Source organism: Hydractinia symbiolongicarpus, chromosome 12, assembly GCF_029227915.1.
Source record: "Hydractinia symbiolongicarpus strain clone_291-10 chromosome 12, HSymV2.1, whole genome shotgun sequence".
NCBI lineage: Eukaryota > Metazoa > Cnidaria > Hydrozoa > Anthoathecata > Hydractiniidae > Hydractinia > Hydractinia symbiolongicarpus.
The window spans coordinates 7,216,681-7,234,552 of NC_079886.1; the positions used below are offsets into that span (position 1 = coordinate 7,216,681).

Below are 17,872 nucleotides of genomic sequence, written 5' to 3' on the forward strand. Positions count from 1 at the left end.
GGAGGGAAAGTCTTGGAGGGGGGGACCTGGGGGAGGGGGGATCCCTTACGTGGGCAATTTTTAGACATTCTTTAACATATAATTTATTTATAAGCATTTATTTCTTACCTCCCTGTATCGTAGGACCTGGCAGTAAGAACGTTTTAATGTTGTATATAATGTAATATATTTCACTATCACATGACAGTTGCAAACATTCAGACACACGTTCTTTTGAGGCGCCTAAACGACAAATTGGTTCAGCATATTAATTACGGTAAACAATGAATTTAATGTGTCTTTTTGTCTCTTGTAGATGGAGTTCTTATGAAACTACTAACTGTGCAAGGGTAAGAAGAAGCGAGTAGCGTTGTGCTAATGAAATATTTCCTGGTGACTGTTTATATGTAGATTTGTAGGCCCCGTAGTCTTGGGGGCAGGACAGTGTTTAAACTATTGCTGTTAATCCGTCATGTAACAATCCACAAGGAGAATATTTGACCTCAATGCCACGCTACACCACATATGAATCCTACTTCGCGGAACAGCCGCGGCAAATATCTTTACGCCAAAAAAAGTAGTATATATACATATATCTGGTGAATTGAATCAGAGGTTTGCTTCCTCTCTACATGTGCTGTAGCGAGGTAATTTTTGTTTGTTTCCTTTATATATATTGAGATATGATATTAAGAAGTTGACCTTAAAGCAAAGGACAGAGAAACAATAAAGCTAGCTATAGCTAAGCTACACACGAAGGCCCCAACAGTTCTATACAACAGTTCGGGAGATGACACTAAAAGGGAAACGGTTTCCCATTTTTTATAGGGAAATTCCCATGTCATATAGGGAAATGGTTTCCCATATAGGAAACTGTTTCCTAAACTAATTTTTTTGATTTTAACTTGGGTTTCTCTTTTGGGAAACCATTACCCATTCTCAGAACCATTTTACGGAATTGCAGAAAGAGGCTATAATAATTTTTTTTTCCTTTGGTGAAAATTTGCGGGAAAGTATTCTCTTTCTATTGGTTAAAAATTTGTAGTGCACTTCTTAATCAGCTCGTGAACAGATTCCTTTTTATTTTGGTGGTTTCCTTAATGGGAAACCATTGCCGTATTTCTGGCCTGTTTAGGGTAACGGTTTCCCAAATGAGAAACCGTTTCCCAGATGGGTAGTGGTTTCCCTTTTTGACTCAACTCCCGAACTGCCCAAACAGATCTCTTCAGCATTTTCAAACTTCTTTTCTGTATTTTGATGCTTCTCTTCTGCACTTTCCTGTATGTGGTCGGAAACTTTCTCTTCACAACTAACACAAATAACAAGACATATACTTTGCTAACACATGCTCAATTTACCAACAGCTTTACATTGTAACAGGTCCTGGTGCATATGCATGATTAGAAACGATTAAAATAATATTACAAATCAATTCAGATCAGTAGCAGAGTAGGCAATTTTTTTATCAAGACGCAATAAATGGCAAAATAAATGGCTGCCCAGAGTCCTCAAAATCATGGTAGTGTCCACCAAGAAAACTACATGCTTTTTTTTATAATGAATGTACTTTATAAGAATATCAGGCTGAGATTTTAAATTAAAACAATACGTATTTTGTTTAGAACGAAGAATTAAGAATAACGACTAGCCTGCTTAAAATTTTGGTATTCTTATAAAAGATGTGTGTATTAAAAAAGATAAACTAAAGCCATCGTATTTACCTATTTATGTTTGTGCTATGTATATCATTCATAAACATGAATAATAGAGGAAATTTGTTATATAGCTAGCTAGCTTTAGCCTGGCTATAAGTAATTTTTAGGAATTTTCGGAATATAATTGGGAACTCTTGGTCTAAGATAAATCTCCTTACTTCACGCGGATTTACTAATTTTAAAACATATAGATGAGTTTCAATGTTTACGTTTTTACAGGATTCTTGCGCATGTGTGGGAAAATCTACAGGCAACACAATGCCAACCTTAGGTAAGGTGAAGGTGAAATTATGGTTAAAAACTTTTGTACTGTGTCTACTAGCATCTTTTCACTGATATATGATCTAAATCTAAACTACATGCAAGCTATATTCTAAGATTAAATGATGCCTCTACCTGAAAAAAAAGTTTAGAATGGACTGGTCCACGGCTTACCACCTGTCAATTTGCATAAGAGGTCAGGGAATTATAGACAACATGCGTTACAAAGAAAATTGTCTATATAAATACTTTTTTGTCTGTTGTAGGGTGCAATTGATTTCTAGCTGGCTACTAGATTTTGCTTGTCAAAATAGTACATTCTTTTGTTTCTATGGTCGCGTGGCACATGAACAGGATCTTAAAATTAAGTATACGCCCGAAAATACAGGTTGCCAAAAAACACTCAAGGATTCACGGTAAAAACACTAAAAGTTCAGCACAGATGATTCAAAAAAACTATAAAAAAAACTATTTAAATAAATCTTCTATGCAGGCCATTCCTTGAGACGAGTGTGATTGCACGCTCACTCGTAAAAAGATTTACGAGTGCTTTTTATTGCACTCGTGAATTTTTTCTTTTTCTAAAATATTATAGAGCGACGAAAAAGGCTATTATGCTGATTACATAACATTCATTTCTTTGTGATTGATTTGTTTAAAAAGTATAGAGAACATTAAAGTCAGCCCCTTTCCTTCATGCCGACACTCTTATGCTCGGCTAGTGCATTACACTGAGACTCGAACGAAAGATGGAAGACCATTTGGAACCATGCCACAAGTCAATCCGACCTTCATCGTCACAGAATACTGCGAGAAGAGTGCCCACCCATGCAAGTTAAATATAACCAGAACATGGGAGAGGTTAGGTGTCCTGTACCTCAATACAGCTTTCGGACGAATGGTTTTGTGATGTAATACCAAAGAAAAAACATGTTGAATAAAGTTTAAAAAATCTTTTTAAAAGGGGAAAGAGAAATCAAGAATGTCTAGAAATATATTTAATGCCAAAAACATATAGCGAATCTGCCAACACATCATCGTGTTCAACAGTGTTTCAAATTCATTTCTATACAGCTTAAATAACATAAAACGTTGCGGTAAACAAAAAATAGTTAAGTGTGAATCATACTTGCAAATATTAACATCGCACTTGTAAATTTTGCTTACGAGTGCGATTTTTCGCACACCATAGCACTCCTAATTTTTTTAGCGGGTGCTTTTTGTAGCTCTGGCATAGTTTTTTTCAAGAAATGGCCTGCTATGTGGTAGCAAAGTTCTTAAAAAAAGCGTTTTTTGATACGATGTATATACTTGATAAATAACTTATATAATTCTTTTTAACTCCTTTCGCTTTAACTGTCCGCATGGCATTGTACAAGAAATTGCATTCCAGGAATGCTCCTGGTGAATTCAGGACGGTGCTGGTGGTTTCAAAGAACAACCGCCAATTTAATTTTAAAAGTTACCTGAACTTGCCCTTACGTGAGGAAGTACTGCATTACACAAATGTGCACATCACTTTTTATGCAGGTTAAAAGGTTGATCGTGCGCATAAAACAGTCCATACATTTGGCTTTTTTTTTTCTTGTATCACTTTTACATTTGCATAATTTACTACTTTAGTGTTTAAGTTTATCGCTATGTGATGAGGTCTTCCAATTGCTGCATTTACTATTTTGATTTTACAGAAGTGAGGTCATGTTTCAGTCACAGGAATCTTTCAGCCACTGCATATGCAATACAACCATGGACCCAGGATTTATGTTTTTTACTTTACATAAGCATCTGTCCGGCTTTATCACTGTAACGTCCTGACAGTCTGTCTGACTTTTTTTGGAACAAAAATCAAACAGGAATAAATTCACCAACAAAGGGTAGGAGTCAGAAATGAAACAAAAGGCAAGATAAAGCTGAAAAACAGGAATTATAGTCAAGTGTGCCAAAAGCTGCGCACTTTATCATTTTTCCGTATTTCTGTGTTTTTTAGGCTTCAGAGGACTGGAAAAAATGATTCTAAATGATGACAATGAACCATCTTTAAAACCAACAACACAGCGCCACTTGTTATCCAGCAAATGTCAAAACACGAGCCCAGCATTTTTATTTAAATATTTTTAAAAACAGTGCATGTATTTGGAAAAACTGTGCATATTTTTCCGTGCAGTAAGGTTTGTGCTTTGTGCCACTTAATCAATAAAACTGTCTTACCTTTCAAAAAACATGCGAAAATAATCTTAGAGACACTTTGCAGAACAAAACCTAAGTAATAACGGCTCAGGGGCCACAGGGGACAAGGTCGGAATAAGAGATGAAACACTCGTTCGTAACATGATTTATGCCCAAAATATGTTCATTTAATAATTTACACACTTTACGCACACTTGTTTTACAGTCAACTCCATACAAAATTATTTGCGCAGGTTGTACAGTTTTTTTAACGCATTTGCTGAAAAATCTTTTGGAAAAACACTTGCAATCTGTTTCTCTCTACTTCTGATTTTGCCTTATACAGTGATGTATGGCACAACATTTGCTTCTAAGCAAATATTTTTACTTCCACCTTCCAAAATTTCCTCTTTTCCTTTATACACCTCATTAAACCTCATTATTCCACCACCTTGACTGTCTATTTCTAGATGGTCCTTCTGTCCAGCCACAGGTATCATCAGAAGCTTCTAGAAGACACTTCTTTAAAATAGTTAAAGTACTTTGAACATTTTTACTATCACATTGAGTTTTGCACTGAATTGTTTTGCTACAATCTCTTCCTTTAGCTTCCAGACTTTAAGACGGGGCTTGTACTTTTTCTTGGCTTCTTTAACACTCTTCACGATAATATCACAAACCAGCAACTTTTGCTGGGAAACACACCCTTTCCCGATATAACTTTCACTTCTTCACCACCTTGTCTGACTTTCTAATTGCTCCCAAATCCACAGTTTCCATGCCACCTATATAACCTTCAGATGACTTCACAACATGACCATTAAAGTTGCCGCCCACCCTGACAAGTTCACTGTCTCCAAACCTTGATGTGACTACTATTAACCCATCAAAAAACTTATCTTTATCTTCCTCATTGTGTCCACACTGTGGAGCATAAACTGACATAAAAGTGACAATTTTATTAACCTATCAAAAACTTTATCACTATAATAAGACTATTAACACGCATAACATCCATATAATTTTTTACCCACTTCTCTATGACGATATGCCAACTCCTCTATATACATCACTAATAACAATCCAAAAAGCTTATACCTTGCCCTCCTACAAGGTAACTGTATGTTATAGTTACAACTCCTTTATCTTAAAACTAATAGACTATGTCTTCCTTAAAAGAGACTAAACTTCTTCAGGTGATGAGTACTCATTACTGTCATCGTATGTTCACTGTCATCACTGTGTTCACTGTCTTCTTTAATAGCGTCTTGTAGGCTCTGTATTTGGGTTGGTGGTGAAGAAGTATTTGAGGGAGACATTTGTATTATAGTGCTCCCAAAGATTGCATTTTAAAGTAGAAAAACCTATTAAAATAAAACAAAAATAAACTCTAAACAAATCTAAATGGAATCTTCTTTGAAAATGAAAATCCTGAGTAGTTTTTAGAGTAGTCTTAACCTGCCTTCTTTAACCAATGGAAATTTAAGAAAGTTACTTCGTTCGACAACAGATAAACTCGGCATCATCAGTAACATGATTTACAGAAATAACGGACTGTTATGATATAAATGATGATAACTCAGAACCTGCACCACAGCTGCAACATTTGCTCACACAGGCTAATAAATAACTGCTTGATAATTCTTTTTACCTAAAGAAAAAAGAAAGACAATACATAAGAATACAAAATAAGAATCCAAATCCGGCTATAAACAATACTGAGGGAAAGTTTATTTCACAATGTATATAAAGAAGATAAAATATATTTTTCACACTGTGTCTTTATATATTCAATATGTTGAATATATTGTTTTAAACAGAAACGTTTTTGTGAAATTTTGATGTTCCTGATGTCTTGTTGCTCAATTTCTTCAAAGTTCTAAACATGACTCCTACACTAAAACATTGAATAAGTTAAATGGTTTAAAAGAATCATCCTTTAGAAACGTGTTGAATCTCTCAGATATTTTTCCAATCATAACAGGCACAAAATCTTCAAAGAGTCTACTTTATCTTGAAACTTTCAGCTGCTTAATGTGACAAATTTTCAATAAAGCTTGCCCACTTGATCTAGGTTGTTATTCCCTATTCTCCCAATCTGGTGAGTGAGATTAATTATCTGTGATGTCGTAACATGACCGATTTTCCCAATTGGCTGAGACTCACCCTCACAGAGGTCCCGTACTGTTTAGAACTTGTAAGCTAAGCTTCCGAATGGCTCATCCTGAATAAACAACAACTGGCTTCATGACTTTTTTACTAATTTTTCGTTTCTTATGGATGGCATTATAATGTTAGGTATGAAACAAAGTCACAGAACCATTAAGATATGTGGCAATTGCTTTGTCAAAAGGGAACTTGTAAATGACTCCTACTATTCATATTAAATCTAAAAATTTATGCAATTTATAGATTTTTCAGGGAAAGGCTCTGGAATTGGTTCTTTTTAACCGAATTGATTCTTTAGAACCGAATTGATTCTTTAGAATGTCTGCCACAAGAAGAAGGGTAGATATGTAGGTGTATATTTCCTATAATATATAATATGCTTATTTGATGTGTATGTAGTCTGTGACAGGTCAAGTGGATTTGTTTATTTTTTTTTTTTTTTGAATTTCAAGAAAACAATCACACGTTTACTGTTCTTATATTTCTAAAACTGTTTGCATAGATGATGGATGATTATAATTAGTTCTGCAATCAGAGAAATAGAAGACCAATGTGAACATATATTTTATTAAAATTTGTATTTGGACAAGTTCATAAAATCAGACCATATTTTGATGATTTTTGGACATTGGTATCCATTGTTTTAAGTTTATCAGAAATGTTTATAAAGAATAAGTAAAAAATCAATTTGATTTTAGACTTAGGATTATAGTCAGAAGTTCTTGGATATGAAATCCCTGTTTCATAACAGCAAATATTAACATTCTTATTCTCGTTTGTTTCAGGAACAATAAATTGATAAAAAAATAACATGCCCAGAATTTTGAAATTGATAAAAAATGCTCTAAACTCCTTATTTTTATGAGTTATGTATTTTGCTTTGAATATGATGTTTTTAGGAACTTTTTGAGCAATTTTGCATATTTTTTTTTATTTCCAGGACACGAAATTGAAAAAACATAACACTTCAAAGCTACAAAATTGTTAGGTTTTATCAGCTTGTGACCTCAAAACAAAAAGAGACATAACTATTTTTTTGTATTTATTTTATAGGAAAATATAGTTAACTGGAACTGTACTGAAAATATATCCCATGTAGAGCAATAATTTCTTAACAAATCTGAATCAGGATATTTTTCTTTGTAAATACTCCACTTCTAGTAATTTTGTTATCAAATCCTATCCAATTCATTCATACATAGTAAACATAGTATGGTAAACATACATAGTAAACATTGTCAACCATATGTGGTAGTAACCATCTGTGCACTCAATACTCAATGAGTCTAACATAACAGTCTAAGAAAACATAAAAAGGGCTATATAAAGTAGAGTTTGGTTGTGTAAATTCTTAAGATTTTATCATTTTATTACCCCTAAAATTGTTTTAAGGTATTATTAAATAAGACTTGATATGATTTTAATGCTCTTTACAAAATACAGGACATTTATATCTAATTGAAAATGGGTATCATTCTGACATTTTAATAATTTTCGTTTGTTAAAAATTTATCAGTATATTGTTCAAATACTCTGATAAATTTGTGTCTTGAAATTTTTTTTTAATAAACATACCATTAAAGAGTGCTTTAAATAGGATAAGGAGATTAAAAACACAAGGATAACCAAAGAAATGATAAGTTACTAACGATGTTACTTTTTTTATCAAAATTATGTACCACAGCATGGTTTTTTTGGTATTTTGACAAATTTAGCTTTTTAAGAACAAGCATACGCAGCATCCCTGAAAATGTAAGCAAACCAGGCGGATTTATAAATAAAAAATTTTTGCTTTTTTGCTTTTTTGCAATGTGATGATGACAAAAATGTTGAATTTTCTTGCTGCTTTACCGAATTTTACGCAGTCTGTAAAACAGTACAAAAGTGTCTAAATTTGACATTTCTATCCTGATGTCATCTCTAAATGGTACAATCTCTGTACTATATTTAACCAAAGAGTCAGTAGTCTGTTTGGAACATTATAGCTTCCTGTTATTTTATCTCACAATCAATTTCTGTGTTTAATTTTACAAAAAAAAAAAAAAAAAAAACAATGCAATCGTTTTAAAAAGTAGTATGGTTTTCTATTTTAGCAGCAGCTCTTAAAAATATTACTATTCCGAATATTTATACAAGATAGCCACTTCAGTGTTGGAAACACTTTTATCAATGTGGGTCCTATGTTCTTAATGTATACATTAAGTATACACCGGCAATACCTACCCAATTTCCATTACATGGTAAGGGTTGACCCGTAGCTGTGGTAAAGGGACTTGCTAAACATGCCCGCGCTGTGGACCGAACCACGGACCTCGTGATTACGAAGCAAACTCCATAACCACAAGGCCACGCACGCACTATATTTTATACTGAAAATCGTTAGATTTTGCTGAGTAACCACATTTCTTAACAAAGGAATCTTTATTTTACGAAAACAAAATGGCTGAGCCTTGCCATGCATTAAAATTATTATTTGTGTTCTCATACTCATCATTTTGTGATTGTTAGTAGCATTAAGCTTCTTTAAAATTTGAAGTAGTTCCAATTATATATTTTCTTTATTTTGAAAATCTGCTACAGTGAATTGACATTGATATCTAGTTATAGGAATACAATGATTGGCATTGTTTTGTATATATTTGTCTTGTTTTTTCTATCATAGTACTGTACCATGGATCCTGTAAAAGTTGTTCTGCTATTCCTATCGTTTACATCATCGTCTGCAAGTTACCCTGCAGTTAATCTTATTATCACCACGAGTAAGAAACCTGCAAGTGTTTATTGTCCCAGAAAGCTTTCGTTTGCTAGAACAGATTCTGCTTCTAACGTGCAAGTTTCATCCAAGTTTGACGCCGTGTTTTATTGTCAACTGTTGTATGATAATTTGACGGTACCGACTACGGACTACCATGTTTCAATGATTCCTTTGTTTAACTCATCCCTCGTTGGATGCAAGTCTCTGGATAATTGTCTATCATTGCGGTTGAGACATGCTCCCACTGAACAGGTTGAAGTTCATGTCCAATCGCACAAGAGCTGTCTTCGTGCTTTTCTTTCCTTTAAATATGAACTGCGGAAAGCGAACACACTACTTTATCATGGATTAACAGATATAACCGTCGGAAAGAACCCACCAAAACCCAGCTATATAAAGTTTAAGTACATAAAAGACGAACTGTTTTTATCCAGTAATCTCGAGCCGTTGTGTCGGGAGGACTTAACGTCTGCGGAATATTTTTTATCGCTGGAAGCTTCGAGTGAACGTTGTAGAAATAGTACGGAATTGAAATGCAATGTTTTCAACAAAAACGAAAAATACGAAGTTCTTTGTAAGTTTTTGAGAATGTGCCCCAGCGAATCCAAGTGCAATGTAAAAATCTTAGCCTTTATATACGGCACAAACAGATACGGTGTGAATATGGACGTGACCAGCCCGAAGTTTCACAGTTTACTTGCCTTTGCTGATGCGAAGTCTTTATCATTACAAGTGATTAAACCATCTACAAACAGCATTACTGTGTCATTCCGCAAACCAGTCGATTGTCTCTCCACCTTGTCTCATTTACACTACAAAGTAAGATACAGCGAAATAAACAATAATGCTGAAACAGTGATGAAGGTACATGAAGAATGCATGGCAAGTTTGGTGTGTAATGTTACCATACCAGGTTTATATTCAAACACGACGTATCAAGTGTGTATACAGTATCATGCTTATTTTGATTACGCTTCCACTTACACTCCACCACTGTGTATCACCACATCCACTGGATTGCTGCCGTGCACCAGTTCTAATTTTTATAATCTAACGCATATGGAATTGAACCAAACGCACTATCGTGCTTTAATTAGGGTTCAGCCATTACCTGCAGAGTGTTGGAACAGTTTGAGTTATTATTATCAAGTACAACTCTCCTCCACGGTGGATGGGCGAAAAAAGATTATTTTACAATCGAACCACTCCACTATATTGATGCCTTTATTACGTTCGAGTTCCTACTACGTAGTGGTATCTGCCTGCAACCTGTATGGCTGTCGACTTGGTGCACGTAGCGACCTCATAAGCAACTATTTTAGTCAAAACAACAGGAAAACAGAAAACTCGCAAGTTGTGGTGGAGACTGTGTTGATGTGTGTGTTTTCAGTTCTCTTTATTTTTTTCTCAACCTTGCTTTATTATGTTCTGAGGAGGACGAAGAATTTACCAAGGTTAAGAAGGATACAACGCGAGGACATTCGTTTGGTGACCTTACCTGTAGAAAGGTCTTCCTTCAGGGACACTCTTATTCCCCAGAACAGTACTCTTGTATAAATGGTTTTCATATAGTCTCTACTTTTAACTGAATGAGTGGTAAAATAACAAAAATCGAGTTGATGCCACTAGATTTCTAGATAAATTTACTCATTGTTAAAGCTTACCTCCTGCAAAAAATGAATCCTGAAAAAAGGAATCCTGAATGTTTTAGTTATGCGAATTATACATAACATCTCGTATTTCATATAAACGAGATGCTTTTTAGGTTTATCAAGACATATGTTGATGAAAATATGTTTTCACCTCTCCAGTTTGATATTTTTAACATTTATATTTAGTTATCATCATTATACATGCCAGCAATTGTTTTTCAATTTTTAAAACTTATGATGTCATAAGTTCGCTTAAACTTTCAAAACGTATATCTTAGAAAACAATAAGGATTTTTTTCATATGAAACCATCTTGTTTTTTTTTTGCGCCAAAAAACTTTGATATAGATTCTGTTTGTTGTTAAATACAAAACGCAGTATTTGCAGGAACAAAATAAGAAAAGTCTTGTTTAGAAAACGTGTGAGAATTTTAGTTTTTCGGAGTGTTGTCATACTGAAATTGGATAGTAAATTAACTGTCGTCTGTAAGGTCCTTGTATATTCATTCTTTTGAATGCTCTAGATGTCATTGATAGGAATATGAAAATAGCAGAGGTGCTGTTGGCATTAAAGTCACAAATGGAATTTTCTTGATCAATTTTTAGTAAAACTTATCTAAAGCTTCGTTTTAATACCAAAGACCATGCGATATTTTTTGCAAGTTTCAAAATTCACGGAAAGCTACCATCTTTACTAACTCTGCGCATGTGCATGTACGTTTTCCCTGCGTTCGTTTTGTGTTTGACATTTGACGTCTACAGGATTTCTTATTGTATATATTACGTAATATATGTGTTGTAAATTTTATTGTATATACCGAAAAGAGTTATGTTATGAACAGTATTTATATAAAAAAACGTGCTATTATTTTTATTGTGAATACTTGCATTTAGTTGAAAATTATACTTATGACAAGACAGAAGATTCAACTTAAACGCTTTTTAGCGTTATCATTTCTATTTATGAACACTTGTGTAATTTAATAGCGTAACTTCTCTTATAGCTATAATGAACAAAATTCTGCAAGAATGAATATATTATTTAAATTCTACCTCACCCACAAGACTGTTGTTTATTATCTCGAACATATACAACCCAGCGGAAGCGTTCTCCATCATGGGTGATTTTTTTTAGCTTCTGATAAATTTTAACAATCTCTCTAATCGCGTGCGTTAAAACGTCACAGCTATAGCGAGATATGCTGTATTTCTACCCCTTATATTGTGTACACAGGAACGGAACATCTCCACGATACCAGAAAGGAGTGGCAGCAGGTCCACTCTTTTCTGGTGTCTTTCTGGTGTCCTAATTAATACTACATAGAAGAATGAGAATAATTCATATAGAGAATATATATCCTTCACTCTGAAGACAGTGTCAAAGGGCCTAAATGAGTTATTTTATTGTTATTTATTATTTCAGAGTTATTTTTTCGTTATTTTATTGCTAAAATTAGAGATTTTGTCCTAGTGTGCATGCACTAAGATTAAAACTCGTAAGCTTTTTGCTCTTTAAATGCGCAGAAAATACAGTTAAATGAAAACGTTTATTTATTCTCAAAGATGTATTTAAGCAGAGGATTTTTAAGTGTATTATAGAGAGATTACTGATTTAAACTAACGCCATGCACGATAATAAGACCCTCGAAGCATGTGATATATTTTACTGACCTTAACTCCAGGGACAGTGACCCCTCAAAGGTCTGGAAATAAATGCAGTCTAAATTGTTTATCACAGTGTGAATAATTTTTAAATTTTTTAGTTATGTCAGCATTGGTACTTGAGATTTTAAAGGCGAGTCTCCACAGGACGATATTTACGACGATCATCATCATTACTCGCGATTTTCGTAATGACAAAAAGTTTTATTGGTTTCTACTTTTCGTCACAAAATCGTCGCGAATATTGTCCAGTAGAGATTCGGCTTACCTAAGGTGTACCGCGGTATAAATATATAAATCGTTTAGTAAATTGTGCGCAATATTTTAGCGTTGATCAAATTGTAACGGATGTATGGTACTTAGTAAGTAAAAAAACAAACAAAAATATCGTTCCTGCACATTTACCGTCAATCCTCTACCCTTCTTTTAAACGCTTCCATGAATACCAAAACATTTAATAAACGCCTAACTGTAAAAATCGCGGGAAAAGTATTGCCAGATGTCATTTTTACGGGTAAAAACAAGTTATTGACAAGTCTTCAAGTTATTATTGCTCAAGTTAGTTGAGTGATTAAACAAAGGGTTGAAACTTCCTATAATTTTTTTACTTTAACCTTTTGGTTAAAGATGCAGAAGATATTATTTAGAGAACATTTGTAAACTAAAATCGTGTATAAGTACAAAACTGAAATTTCAGTTCTGATAACAAAAAATTAAACACCCCGGCCTTTTTTAAGAGGATTTAAGGTATATTGACAAATGTCCTTTTAAAGAAAATTTCGCAGCAATTAATTTTCTCTACTTTTTTCCCAAGTTCGGTAAGTCACACCAAAGAATTACCGCTCTATATACGACATACTAGTCGTCAGACAGTGAAGGAATTCCACGGGTTCGCCTGCCTGTAAAATGCAACAACCAAGTGGGTTATAATATATCGAATTTGCTATTTCGTGTTTCTGTAGCACGACTTTCTTATCGCACACAGACAGACAGAATACGTGTAATAACATAGACACATTGCCAGTTTTTGTCAACCTTTTTGTCAACCTTATCCCCAGTGATTCTTGAGTTTTTTGCATCGACGTCTGCCCTTGGGTAAAGCGCTAGTGGCTTTGACTGGTGTTGTGGCACCCTCGTCCCCAGGGTTTTCTGAATTCTTGATAGTCTTCTCTTATATCAAAAATACAAAATAAACCTGGAGACGAGGGTGGGTGTTGTGTATAATTTTTGAAAAGAAATAATTTTTTTAAATGTTGCAGTTTTAATAATTCTTAGCAAAGCTTTTTTTATTACACCAAAACAATGCGATCATTTTTTTGTAATGCAGCCGAAATTTATGTGATCTTGGAGGAAAGATGTCATCTTTAGAAATTAACCCAAAAAACTAAATTGTTTATATTTAGGTTTATTTTATTAAGTTGTTTTTTGATCTGTTTAAAAAAAAGCCACTTTAGGGATAATCTATTATTCTATTTTGTTATTTATTTACATTTTGCCAAGTTACTTCGTCAAAATACATTTTCTTGTTTTTTTGTCCAAAAAGTAAAATAAAAATTATATTCGCTATCGTTTTCGTCGCTGATTTTAAGCCTTTTAAGGTTTGTTTATTTTAAGATAAATGTTATTTGTCCACTTTGTTTTGTGTCATTTATTAAAAGCGGGAACATTTAAATGAAATGGACATATATGAAACCAACAGTCTTTTTAATTTATGAAGGGTTAGATTCGATTTATTTTTGTTTTGTGGTAAGTCTTGGATGCTTTAGTAAGAATAAAATAACATTATAAATATATTAAATAAAACAAAAGTATCTAAATTATAAGCACATAGATCGAAGCCACGAAGAGCGAGGGGCGAGGGTGCTTGGCTAGTAAAACAGGAACCGCTTTAGTCGTTTAGAGCATTTTTAATATGAAAATTTTTCTTCGTTGCTTAACTATAGATTTTTAAGTTAGATTTGTGTTTTTGTGTTCTTTTTAAGGTTGCACTGTTTGCAAAATGTTTCATCTGTACTTTACAGTATGAGATGACGTCTCATTGGACGTAGACTTTTATTTTGAATTAGAACCCTAAATTTATGTTACATTTACGCGATTTAAGTTCTATATCCACTATTGCATCGATACAGTAAATTTGAAGTCTTACATATATATTCAAGTTTCTTTTTGTTGTTTCGCTCTGGTCCCTAAAACATAAAAGAATCGTTTCGGTGCCGTCCCACGAACTATTTTAATTTTAATTCACAGACAAGTAGATTTCAGATAATTAAAGTTCTGAGGAAATTGGCATGACAGATACATAGTTTTTTAGGCTAAGTTTTAATTTAAGAGTAGGTGCCAAACTGAAGATACTAAAAGTGTAATTTCTAGCAGATTCTATATATCAGAAGCCTTAAGCAACTAGCAAAGCATTAAAACCAAAACAAAAGCACAACCTCGTCCCCACGGCATCTTGTATTTTTTCTGACATCCGCGCGCATGTAGATCTTGCCGCTTTAGCGCTTTTATCGACATGTTGAAAGGAATAGAATAATACATAAGTATAGTTTAGTTGTTATTTTTTTAAGTAAAATTTAAATTATGGTTTGTATGCAGCACACCCTTGTTTATTCCAACCTGCTCGATACATATCTTCGCACCATTTTTTGTTTTTTGCGTTCTCTTCTGCAAAATGAGGCATGATTGCTGGGTCGTAAGCTGGTATGTAGCCTTGATACGTTTGCATGGCACATTCACATGGCTTGCTTGGATCCCATGAAGTCCTCCAGTTGGCGTCCCAAGAATTTGCAACTTTTCTACCATTGGGAAATTTGAATTTTCTGGAACCACCATTGAATTTCTTGCAGGATAACGTTTTAGCGTCGCCTGAGTTGAAAGGAACACCGAAGTACTTTGTGAACCATCTGAAAGCTTTTATTCTTCTACTCTCTCCAGCACCACCTGGTTCAGATTTATCCTCGCCACCACATTCGTTGTTAATCACCAATGATGTTGGACCAAAGACTCCGCCTGGAAAGAAAATTATCAAAACATGACATAAACTTAGATACAAATTGCTAAAGTCAGTTAGAATTTTGATCTCTATAAAAACTTAGAAGCAGGCATGCGCTTTTAAAAAAAATTGTTATAAGAAACCTGTCTTTAAAAAACCGAGTACTAGGAGGTCTAAAATTTTAAAAAACTTTTGCTAGTCCAGTTTATTGTTTCTGCTTCAATATGGCATGCTCCCATACACAATTTAACGTAAATGACGTAATTTTTTCATTAATTGTTTGCCAGATACCCACAAATTTTAACTTGAAAAGATGGCCTCTTAACTTAATATGTATTTTTGATAGTTTACCCTTAATTCTTTTAACACTGCATAAGGGCCGTTGGGGACTGTAGCCATTGAATAATATAGAAACCTGATTACTAGGCCCTTAGGTTAATTTCTTATAAAACAGAAAACAAAAAAAACGTGTACTTTAAACAAAACTGCAAAATAAAAAAATAAACCAACACCATCCAACCAACCTCTGTAATCAGGATCAGGTGATACCCAGTTTCCAATGACAATGTCATGCATGGAAGGTTTAGGACTTTGCGGAGTCATGTAGAACCACATTGACGCCATTACACTGAGCGGCGGATCTGTCTTGGTCATGATCAGATTTGGATTTTTTAAAACATCAATTGGCTTTCCTTTATCAGTGATACCTTGTTCCTTCAACCAACGTTGGAATAAGCCATAGTTGTAATTGTAAGAGATCTGGATAGCTCCTCGGCCGTAATAACAACCCTATTAGAAAAAATAATTAACTAAGAAAAAAAGGTGAAAGTGCCCGAATCTTTGTGATTGACAGTCCTAAACTTCACAACATTGCTTGACAGAACATGTAGTGAGAAATAAGTTGTGAATAAAAAATATAAGAATAAAGTTGTGAATAAGAATAGTCATTCACACCTAAAAGTTAAATATTTTGAGTTTTAATTAGACCTTTCATAGAGAAATCTACTCCCAGTGCAGGTAAAAAATGCCAGAACTGCAAGAACTCATTATCCTTAGCATTACCATTTTTGGATTCATAACTTACTCATAGGCTATATATGTAACTATATCAACTAATTCGCCCTGTTTCGGTCATCAAATTTTAGACTATGAGAAAGATTTCGTGCAACTTTAGCACAGAGTTTGAACAGAATAAGGTATTATTTAGTTAAAATGCAACAAAAGGAGACTAACCTTATGCCACGCTCCTACTTTTTCTGTACTACATGGATACCACCAATTGTTATTTGATCCTTGATCACAATATCTTGCAGCTGCAACGCATCCAACGCCATCTGAAGGATCTAATCCTTTATTCATAACAAAAGGTGAAGATGGACCACCTTCAAACCAGTTGAAAAATCCACCTCTGTAAAAACAATCTTCTGCTTGTTGTTTTGGCAACGTTTTGTACAAATGTCCGTTATTTTCACCAGTTTCTTGCACAGCATGTGAAAAGAAAGCTGCAAGATCTCTTTTGAATGTTTCTTGAGACGTATATCTTGTTAGCAGTCTATTTCCTTCAGGATCCGTAGTAACATGCTCTGTTCCGAATTTTGGAAAATATCGAGCAGCAATGGCGAAAGCTTTGTAATTGTATGGACGGCAATCAGAAGGGCCATGACCAATATTTGCCTTAGGGAACAAATCATTGAAAATTTGTTCAGTAAACCAGCTTTCTATTTTTGATTTAGGTCGATTTTGAGGATCTGTTGGTTTTTTGCAAGACGTAGGAGGTGGCTTTCCATATTTTTGCCAATCTGGGCATTTGAATGCTACGATGGCTCCAACCAAACACAAACCTGTAAAGAATGGAAACTTAACACTCCGACTAGGTAGAAACGAAATTATTTAATAATATATAATATATATATATCTATAATAGTTTATATCGCTACGAATACACGCAAAAATTGGTACAAATTAGTTACTGCATCATAACATCACTCACCTAAAATCGCTGTAAGGTTCCTCATGTCTGCTTGCATTCACAAGAGAATACAGACTTTCATTTATGAGCGTTCTTATAAATAGTCAAAGTTGAAATACAGCTGCAGGGGGGTAGGAAAGAAATTTAAATATATATAAAAACAAATATGTTTTATGTATAATATGTCCAATTTTCCCATTTTATTAATACATAATGTTTGCACAGGTTGTCGTAAGTTATTTCTACCACCGTTTGCTTTTTTTTCAACCTCGTCCCCAGGACTATTTGCCTCTCAACGGCGCTGCGCTTTCTGATACTTCTAGCACCTTTTCGCCGCTACGATAAAAGGTGCTGGGGTCGAGCTTAACTCTTTTTTTGTCCAATTAGTGATGTGTACATCAAGCTATAAATGTTTTTTTTTTTAAAAAAAACACTTCCTAGGTTATTATTTGCCTCTGTGGCGCATTTCAAACTCTAAGACAAAACAAAACTTTTTTCTTAGGAATTTTTTAGGGGATCCTGCTATGGTGAAAGTTTCCAAAAGTTCAAGACTG

The 17,872-nt window shown here is 34.0% G+C and overlaps 2 protein-coding genes across 3 annotated transcripts; one reads left to right on the top strand and one right to left on the bottom strand.

Moving 5' to 3' along the window:
• Positions 1–40: 40 nt before the first annotated feature.
• Positions 41–11,759, top strand: LOC130621838 (uncharacterized). Of its 2 annotated transcripts, none has more exons than XM_057437190.1 (2): positions 41–626; positions 8,953–11,759. In XM_057437190.1, the coding sequence occupies exons 1-2, from the start codon at positions 612–614 to the stop codon at positions 10,600–10,602; spliced, it is 1,665 nt and encodes a 554-aa protein (XP_057293173.1). In that variant the 5' UTR covers positions 41–611; the 3' UTR covers positions 10,603–11,759. The 2 variants fall into 2 exon arrangements, with proteins under 2 accessions (XP_057293173.1, XP_057293174.1); XM_057437191.1 differs by lacking the exon at positions 41–626 and adding an exon at positions 1,676–1,965.
• Positions 11,760–14,898: 3,139 nt separating this feature from the next.
• Positions 14,899–17,446, bottom strand: LOC130622108 (uncharacterized). The gene is made up of 4 exons (XM_057437512.1): positions 17,340–17,446; positions 16,583–17,190; positions 15,874–16,138; positions 14,899–15,366 (listed from the first exon to the last, which is right to left on the bottom strand). The coding sequence occupies exons 1-4, from the start codon at positions 17,374–17,376 to the stop codon at positions 14,936–14,938; spliced, it is 1,341 nt and encodes a 446-aa protein (XP_057293495.1). The 5' UTR covers positions 17,377–17,446; the 3' UTR covers positions 14,899–14,935.
• Between the last annotated feature and the right edge of the window lie 426 nt (positions 17,447–17,872).

Coding starts and splice junctions, on each gene's coding strand:
- LOC130622108 (XM_057437512.1), bottom strand. CDS start 17,376: ATGCAAGCAGACATGAGGAACCTTACAGCGATTTTAG. Junction 17,191..17,339: donor GAACCTTACAGCGATTTTAG/GTGAGTGATGTT, acceptor CATTCTTTACAG/GTTTGTGTTTGGTTGGAGCC. Junction 15,367..15,873: donor ACCTGATCCTGATTACAGAG/GTTGGTTGGATG, acceptor TTTTCTTTCCAG/GCGGAGTCTTTGGTCCAACA.